At 38.1% G+C, this 9,654-nt stretch overlaps 2 protein-coding genes across 3 annotated transcripts; both read left to right on the plus strand.

Moving 5' to 3' along the window:
* Positions 1-1,326: 1,326 nt before the first annotated feature.
* On the plus strand, positions 1,327-2,996 carry LOC131768577 (uncharacterized). The gene is made up of 3 exons (XM_059084301.2): positions 1,327-1,481; positions 1,863-1,895; positions 2,241-2,996. Exons 1-3 carry the CDS (start codon positions 1,416-1,418, stop codon positions 2,853-2,855), a joined length of 714 nt encoding a protein of 237 aa, XP_058940284.2. The 5' UTR covers positions 1,327-1,415; the 3' UTR covers positions 2,856-2,996.
* A 437-nt stretch (positions 2,997-3,433) lies between these two features.
* Positions 3,434-9,365, plus strand: LOC131768553 (hydroxymethylglutaryl-CoA lyase, mitochondrial-like). 2 transcript variants are annotated; one of them, XM_059084272.2, is made up of 11 exons: positions 3,434-3,500; positions 4,409-4,480; positions 4,649-4,756; positions 5,488-5,583; positions 6,019-6,077; positions 6,258-6,347; positions 6,884-6,947; positions 7,102-7,174; positions 7,716-7,831; positions 8,148-8,273; positions 8,649-9,365. In XM_059084272.2, exons 1-11 carry the CDS (start codon positions 3,465-3,467, stop codon positions 8,763-8,765), a joined length of 957 nt encoding a protein of 318 aa, XP_058940255.2. In that variant the 5' UTR covers positions 3,434-3,464; the 3' UTR covers positions 8,766-9,365. The 2 variants fall into 2 exon arrangements, with proteins under 2 accessions (XP_058940255.2, XP_066023044.1); XM_066166947.1 differs by lacking the exon at positions 4,649-4,756.
* Positions 9,366-9,654: the final 289 nt, after the last annotated feature.

Raw genomic sequence — 9,654 nt, forward strand, 5'->3', positions numbered from 1 at the left:
TGTTTGCAGGAAACATTGATAGTGCAGCATTACATTAACATCATGATCTTATGTCAAATCGTTCTATCACAATTGCCAAAAAAGTGATGTGTTGTGGCCAAAGAATGCATAAATAATTCAGGGCGACAGTGATATAAAAACAGCTGGATATTTCGCTGCCAACTTGATGTACTTTTGGGAAATTATGGGAGTTTTGGTTCGCCCGGTGTACGATGTGCCCCCTCCCCCTCCCTCGGACGTGTAAAAATGCTCGGCCGCCTCGGACAAAATTTAAATTCCGAATCAAGTGTTCTTCATGAACGGCGTGATAATCAAAGAGCAAACAGGATAAATTCGATTCGGCAATGAAGAATGGTGTGCGAGAATCATCTTTGTAATGCTGTTTAGTCTCTTCAAATTACACAATTTTGTTTTCAAGAAATTAGTTCATCTCTTGACTTTTGAAAGCCGGACAGAGTGTGAATCTTTGAATTGTCAAACACAGATACGAAGGACTTTTTATTACGATCAATAGGAAAGTTTTTCATTTTCCATTCCTATCCTCATTTTCTTTTAAAATAAGGTTCTTTAGCAATCTTGGAATGGCAGTTTAATCAATACGGTTATAATTCTGGTTATTTATCTCGGCAAGTTGAATAAACAAGACAAATCAATCATGTTCATTTTGAATTTACTCCTAACAGTAAATTCAATCGTATCTGTTGTTAAAAAAAGAATCTGACGGTTTTGCAACAGAGCACGACTCTAACAATTTTTTGCAGATCACAAAAAAAATCGTCGGTTTAAACAATCCCATTCCCCCACCAAACTGACGTTCGCTGAGCAACATAATGAGGTCGCAAACGTTTTTTTTCTTCGCGATGACAGTCACTTAACTAACTTGCTCATTCTCGTTGTCTACAGGCATCATGTTCACGACGAACTTTTGAAAGCCGGACAGAGTCAAAATCCTTGAATCTTTTAATTGTTCACTTACTAACTCGCTCATTCTCTTTGTCTACAGTCATCATGTTCAACGAACTTTTCAAAGCGGGACATGTACAATTATAGTCCTTGCATCTTTGAATTGTCAAACACAGATACTTGAGGCTTCTTGATACGATTAATAGAATTTTTTTCATTTTCCGTTCTTATCTTCAGTTTCTTTTAAATAAAAATGAGGTTCATCAGCAATCTTAGAGTGGCAGTTGAATAAATACAGTTATAATTCTGGTTAATTATTTTGGCCAGTTGATTAAACAAGAGAAGTCGATCATGATCTTTTTAAGTTTACTCTTAACAATTAACTCAGTCGTATTTAAGTTAAAAGGAATACACAGTTACAAAGCACGACTCTCACAATTTTTTGCAGATCACAAAAAATCGTCGGTTTAAACAATCTTCTTTCACCAAACTGACGGTCACTGAGCAACATAATGAGGTCGCAAAGGTTTTTTTTCTTCGCGATGACAACCGTCTACAGATTTGTTGTTGTTTTATCAGTAAGTTCTTTTCGTCTTTTCACACGTTTAAGGCCTTTTAATCTTAAGTTTCAAAACTCATGTGTTAATTTTTAACATATACTGATAAGAGGAATTTAGGTTTCTTACTGAGTGCAAAGCAACCGCAAAACAGAGAAAAGCCTGGGATTAATTTAAGAAATACTGATGACATCGCATCTTCTGATCAAGAGTGTTAATTAACTTGATCCAGTTGTGTTACCTGCTGCTAAATTGAAATTTTCTTCCCGAACAAAAGTTTGTTTTTCTGCGTATCCAATTCACTCACATCTCTGATATATCACCATAGCAAAAATCTTAGGTCTTATTTCTTGGTTGTTATGAAGGGCAAAAGACTGACTCGCTCATTCTCGTTGTGTACAGGCATCATGTTCAGCGAACTCCTGTATAACACAGGTTAGTTATGAACTTGCTACTTTATTTAAATTGGCTTCAAATGATTTTCGACCTTTCAACTCCAGTGTTGAGTAAACCTTTTATAATTGTGCAAAGACTATCAACATATTTTTTTGCAAGGTTATTATTAGAAAATCGGAAAATCTTTCTTTGCAAGGGAATATCATCAGTTGTTCTTCACTTTAAGTCATAGGCGTAAGCGATGAGGAGACACGTTTTAACAAATCTTTCGTCTTTATTTGTCTTCCCCGAAAAGAGAGCTTGTTCACAGGATATATATTTTCGGGCAAAAATATTTGAACAATTATAGTAATGACGACTGATTATCTACAAATTATTTTGTAGGAAAGGGTATTTTATCATCAGACCATGACTCCATCCTGGCTGGAAATGTACGCATCATACATTGACAGCTCACGTGTACTGACGGCTTCACAGCTTACATTCAACGCTGGAAACGTAAAAAATGCTGCTCTTTTAAAGATTCCCATGATTCCTGCAGGTACACTCAGAGATTCAATGCCGCTGACAATTGAGATCACGGTCGCACATGACGTGAGCATCGGACAAGGAACTGACAGCGATATCACATATGGTGTGTCAGATGGTACCAGAATTATTGGTTTTACCACGTGGGACAAATTGAACTTTAATGACCGCTCTCCTTGCGTCGGGGTGGAAGGTGACTCCGGATCTACCTTTAAGGGTATTCGCTTCGAATCACTTACGCCGAAAGCAAGCGACTCTTTCTACCCTGGTCAGTATGACATCACTCTCAAGCTGGATCAACGCTGGGGATCATGCTACACAGCGCATGATGGAGGCTTCGTGAGGACCGCTGGCTTCAACAATCGACTGATGTTCAGTAAGGGACTTACATTGGAGGTGTACAAAAGCGACAAAGACGAGAAAGTTGGCATACGATTCATCAAGGTCACCATCATAGAGGATGAGGCTTAGAAGAAGGGATCTTGCGACCGAAACCAATCGATTCCATCGGCATTAGAATAGCTGTAACCATGGTTATAAGGACAGAGGAATTTAGATGTAGAAATAAAAGCAAGAAATCTTATAATTGTACACGTTTTTGATTGATGAATAAATGTGCATATTGACTTTGAGATATTTTTCACGCAAGATACCAGAGAAAACGAACGGGCAACTTAATTTGTGTTGACATCACATTAAATCATAATATCTATTTTATTTTTGTTTTCATAATTTTTATCGTTCGAGCTGCTGGTTTCTTAATCAATATATTGAAAAATCTTCAAATCCGCTAGTTTTTTTCAATGAAGATTTTGGTATTTGAGCGAGAAGTTGGGTAATTTGAAAGAATTAGACAACTTTTTTTAAGGAGCTCGTACAAATAGTTCCAGCTGAAACAGAAACAAACATCTGATCCCAGATAAATATTAGTTCTGATTAAAAATTATGAAACGCTGAAACAAACAAACAAACAAAAATAGTCGTCGTCCCGAGTGTGCGACAGGCTGGGGCGAGCCTCGCAGACCATTGTTGTGTAGGACCACATGAAAACTCACATTGAAATTCACTGTCCCAACACGAATGATTCGGAGGAGCTTTAGCCACCTTTCGCGTAAGGTAAGGCATGGATCGCAATCATTATTCCCTATGTATTGATATAATGAAGACTTTGAAGTATGCAGCTACCTTAATACCCTCCTAATAGTCTCAAAACGATAGTAACAGTCTTTATTTGCGACCGCGATCGATGAAACTCACAAACGACCACAAATCGTAGGGTTAAGAAATCACCTTCTTTCTCTTAATTTCTTTCCAATACAACATGCTTTCTTTGTAAAAGCTATATACGAGTGAAGTGTTAAAGTTGCGACCACTACGACTTACCCCATTTCCACCGTAACAAACCCCCTCCCTCCCCCCTCCCCCCTCCCCCCTCCCCTTCCTAGGTGGGAAGAATTGCGTTTAGAAATAGAACTGCATAGCTACCGTCTACTTTAGTATTATCGACTGAGTCGATAACTTAAATTAGCCACTGCAAGTTGATTGTCAGAGCAATAGAGGATTACAAGTGCTTTTCCATTCCACTTACTTATCTTATTTTCTTGTCACCATATTCTCACCAATAGTGTATCTCCATTTTCTGTATATAAAACACACAAAACCCATTATTCCTCCAATTGCTCTAATGAAGGGCTAACACTCGAAAATCTCAGGTTTTAAACTCTTTATGGTGGCCAGTTTATGTTATCAAATCAGTTGATAATACTAAATCACCCTGTTATACTCTCCCACTAATGCAGGACTATAACCCCTTTATGCATAACTACTGGGTGAAGTGGAAGAGGGGGTTTGGGGGGGGGGGGGACATGGTGGAAGGGTATAGTAAAGAGTGACAACTTGATGTTTAGCTAAATGCAACTTTTTAGTGAAACATGAGGTCTCTGCCTCCATGCTAACCAGAACAGGTCCGAAGTTGCACAGAGACCTCTCCTACACATGTAATAAGACATATCTTACATTTTTAGCCTATTGGCCAGCTGGTAAAAAAAGTCAAGATTGTTGAAGTGGGACCAAGAGATGGACTTCAGAATGAGCAGGTAAATGGGAAAGATTAAATATACACCCAATTACCTTAATCTACATTGTTGGTGTTGAGTAAGGTGCCATACCTTCTTATCTATGATGAAAATGATGATCAAAATGATACCAATGATGTGTTGTAATGATAGCAACAATGAAAGCTTGCTGTGTCCACTTTATTCCAGAGGATTGTTCCCACTGAAACGAAGATCAGTTTGATTGACAAGTTGTCAGAGACTGGCCTTCAGACAATAGAAGCAACCAGTTTTGTTTCACCCAAATGGGTTCCACAGGTATGTTAGAGGAGGGGAGGCTAGAGAACAGAAGAGTGGGCTGGTATACTTTAGAGGATAAGTAAGATGTGTAGCTAAAGAGAAACTCACCCTTTAAAATTTGGCAGAATGCTCTGCAATTCAAGCTTCTCTCAGAATAAATCTAACAAAATAGAAGTGTTCAGTGGCCATGATACAAGAAAGAGTGCAGCACTTTCTTGAAAACAACACATTTACTAACCTTGCAATTCCTCTTTTGCTTGTGATAAACCTAAAAAGATAATTTTATGCCAAGTTGTGAAAGACTCCTGCAAGAGTTATGCATCCAGACAAAATGTTCAATACTTAGCCAACTCCCTAAGGAAAGATTTGACTGAAGATAGATTTTGTGCTCTTAACTATTTAACCCAATAGAGTAACTAGCATTTAATTTCTACCAACAGTTTCACCCTTGAATCAAACAGTGAGATGATGAGAATAGAAGAAATGATCTGCAGCTTCAGAAACTTTTGATTGTTGAACAATTTCTTTGTGTCAGAACTTGCGGAAGTGCTTTGAAAGCAGTACAGTTTGAGCACAAATTGAACCATCAAAGAGCAAAAAGTCTGTAAAATATGATAAAATTAGTTGATAGTGAATATTTTTGAACAACATTTACCACAGCATCTCAGAAAAGGAATAGGAACCTCAATCAGAAGTCAGGTTCTCCTCTTTGTAAATTCTAAAAATAATTCATGGATGCTGTTTTATAGATGGCTGATCATGAACAAGTCATGCAAAGGATAAAGAAAGTTCCAGGCATTTCTTACTCAGTATTGACCCCAAACTTCAAAGGTTTTCAAGCGGCGGTTAGTGACACAGCAACATAACATAATGTAGACATATGGATTGCATTTACTCCAGATTGCCCAGGTTGATATTTAGGTCTGAGGTTGATTGACATATTAGTTGATAATTAGGAGATATCTAGTAGTGACTTGTCAGTAATCTGGAAGTGGATTGACAGTCAGCCATTGGTTGATTTACATGGATGAGCTGTAGACTTTCTATTGAAATGTCAAGGCATTGGCTGAATGATCTGCAGACTATCATGTCCAACCAACCACTGACTATCAATGGCCAATCATATTCATAGTTAAAGCATACAAACACAAAATCTTAACTGACTGGGGCTCAGATCTTCATGCAGACTCTTTCTTTTGTTATTTTCTTTTGACATCAATTAAAAATCTTTTTCTTTTTGTAAACATGCATCTGAGTGTGTTTTTAATTGACATTTGTAGTTGGAATGTGGAGTAAAAGAAGTAGCCATTTTTGGAGCTGCCTCAGAGTCATTCAGTAGGTAATGTTTTTTCTATATCTTCAAGATGATGCTGCAGTAAGTGACAAAATCAAACAAGAAAAAAGCTGAATGAGACAATTTCCAAGGTTTTCTAATTTAGTTGTTACAGACCAGTATTGGTTTACCTCTCTAAAATAGTTCTCCTTTGAACAGTAAATTGTTTTTTTTACCCACTCAAAGGAAAAACATCAACTGCTCCATATCAGAAAGCCTACAGAGATTTGAAGTTGTTTGTGAAGCTGCAAAAGAAAACAACATTCCAGTGAGAGGGTGAGATGTCTTTACATAAAATGTGTTTGTTTATTTTTTTCAGTTACAGTCATGAATAGTAGTGAAGAATTGCAAAAGCACAAGTATGTACTTACATGTTTCTGGTGGCATTATTTCATTAAATGTCATCTAAAAGCAAAATGAAATTCACCAGGCTAACTTTTGTACACCATGCAGTTATGCCAAATCTGTCCATACTCTGCAGATCATAATTAAGTTATTTCTATCTGAGAGTGACGTCTTATTGCTCAATAAATAAAGCAAGACCAAGAAAAAGATGCCCATAGCACCCAGCTAATCACAGGGTGCCCAATTACATCTGTTACTTACACCAGCCATACAATAAACAATCAATTTAACCAATAATTGACACAGCCCTGTCTAATTAACTAAACAAAATGTGACCAAAGATCTTGCTCCGAATGGTATACCCATTAATTTGAAGTCAGAACGTCCTACCTTTAAGTTTGCCAATGTCCCTTCTTAAACTAAATTGAAATTTTCATGGACTCAAGATTTAGCTTTTACACTTTCAGGTATGTTTCTTGTGTAGTTGGCTGTCCATATGAGGGATCTGTAGCTCCAAAGGCTGTAGCAATGGTAAGATTTAGCACCATAATTATCAGGAGTGGTAAAAATTAAGACCCACTGAGACAATGTCACTAAGACTTAAAGATTCAACAAGTTTTAGACTCGACTTGGATGATGACTGCCGAAGTTATTTGATTTCATCAAATTTCGTATTTTTCCCAAGGTAACGAAGAACTTGTTTGACATGGGGTGTTATGAAGTTTCTCTTGGTGATACAATTGGTGTTGGAACTCCAGGTTTGATACACCTACTGTTGAATTAGACAAACAAAAATTTAGTATTTAACAATTTAAGCGCTTCTGATCACTTGGAATGTTAAAAAGCGCGCCATAAATTAATAAATATTCATTGAGCATGATGCTTTTGATATTGCTGGTCTCAGCTGTGTGTAGGACTGTTTTTTGATGCATGTTTAGTCCAGAATTTGGCCTGGCTTCTCCTAGAGCTAATTGAAGCTTAGCGATAATGCATCAGTTTTTTTTAACCGCGACTATTTTTGTTATACCCCCCTTGAGTTCTTCTTTCCATCTGCGACTTCTGTTTAGCGCCGCGTGGGCTTCTTTTGAAAAACGTGGCCTAAAAAAAAACTCCCATGTGATGTTTTTCCACTGTGGCGCGAGCGGGACGATAGTAAAGGAAGGGAAAGATGATAAGATCCCTAGGTCGATCCAGATGGGAAAAAAAATTTGTATCCTTAGTCAGTAAGTACACATTATAGAATGATATGACTTAAGATGATTTTTCCTCTTTGGCCAACTGAAATTGGTGTATATGTAGGTTCCACTCAAGCCATGTTGGAGGGTGTTTTAGAGACAGTCCCAGTGAACCATCTGGCTATTCACTGCCACGACACATACGGCCAGGCTCTGGCGAATATTCTCACTGCGTTACAAGTAAGTCAAGAATGAACGTATGCGGCAAACTAAGAGTTTGCCAGACTTTTGCTGTTTTTTTCATGTTACGTGGCTATTAGAGAGATTAAGCCCGATGACTACAACCGACGGCTACTTACACGGCCGATGTTTTTCGACTTCAAATTTAGCACATTGAAAATACAAATTAGTGACCACTTGAATCCTGTTAAAAATTCAGTTTATTAGCTCTCTGTTTCTTATTTTCATTCAGTTAAAAACCTTGTTTAACTAGACCATGTTTTGCTGGTGTGAACGGGGCGTTACTCTGTAATGTAAAGCCTTTTATTGTCAACAGCTGGGGCTAGGGACAGTAGATGCGTCTGTCAGTGGTCTGGGTGGCTGTCCCTACGCACGTGGGGCATCTGGAAATGTCGCTACAGAAGATGTGGTTTACATGCTGCATGGAATGGGAATTGAAACGGTTTGTTTTCATTTCAATGAGATCAAAATGAATGTGACACAAACTTACAGTGTAAGTCTGTCTCACAGTAAATGTATACGAATTATTAGAGATCGTCATGTTTCCGTGCGTTGTAATCCAGTGCCCGTGAAAAAAACATAGGCGAATATAGTCTACACCTTTAGTTGTCTAGGGTTCAGTTATTCAAAGGAAAACTAGAACTAAATACCCAAACGGTAGGATCGAAAATATACGAAAATTGTGTTAAGAAAGAATCAAGAAACAAGAATGAAGATGATTGGCGATAACTTTGTTGACTAAGTGCCCCGAGTTTAAACGCCCATCTGATCCGACTGCCTGTGGAAAAAATCATTCTGTTGTATTTTTATTCATAAGGGAATTAATTTGAACAAATTAGTGGACGCAGGACAGTTCATCTGCCAAGCCTTGGATCGTAAAACCTCCTCGAAAGTAGCTCAAGCGAGAACAGACGGTCAGGAAGCGAAAAGCTGATGACATATCACAAGGAAGTGGCTGGTCTCAATCTCAATGTCTCTCCGTAAGGGTGTGACTTTCTCTAAGTGCTCAAAATATATTTATTTAATGTTTATTTGGAGAATCTGGTGATAAATGAACCCAGAACAATTTGGCCAAGTCGTAACGGGTTCGCAAGGTTTTCGCTCGACCGTTTGCGAGATTTTTACAATGGACATGAACATTTCAGGCACTAAACAGCCTACTAAGTAATGATTTCTCACGCTTGTTAACTAGAAATTAACAAGAAACTTTTCCCACAATGTCAACACAATATCCAACAGAGAAGTGACGAGACAAGGCAATCCTGGTCGTTTATGGTATAACTGTTCTCCTTATCATAAAACTAACGGGTGGGTGGATGTTGAAAGGAAAAGATTAATGTCAGATATCGTTATTTGCTGGGCAAAGATCAGCTCATTACACGTTCATGATGGTCGCAGTATAAAAAAATATTAAGTGCTATCTATAGTCTATAACCTTTGTAACGACAGACCGGTACGTTACGATTTTTTGCCAAGAAAAGTGAAGACCCTATCATCGTTGGTGAGTTTCAGTTGAATAAATTGTAGAAAATGAGCCTGTTAAGATACAGCCTTGAATAAAATTCAAACCTGTGCCTCCCAGACACTACTGCAGGGCCCGACTAAGGCCACATGGGAGAGAGGCCAGGCAGCCCAGCTTCGAGGATCACCTATGAATTCGAACGGGCTTTATTATTTGTGGTCTCAGACAGTTGCTTTGTCCTCGATTTGAATTTCTTAGACGCAGAAGGACGAGCAGAAATCAGTTTTGGAGATGCTCCAATTTTAAAACAGTTTTCAAAGCTCGTTACTCCAAATTAGAGTGTAAACAGCTCGATTGCTCC

The sequence above is a fragment of the Pocillopora verrucosa genome, chromosome 5, assembly GCF_036669915.1.
Source record: "Pocillopora verrucosa isolate sample1 chromosome 5, ASM3666991v2, whole genome shotgun sequence".
Classification (NCBI taxonomy): Eukaryota; Metazoa; Cnidaria; class Anthozoa; order Scleractinia; family Pocilloporidae; genus Pocillopora; species Pocillopora verrucosa.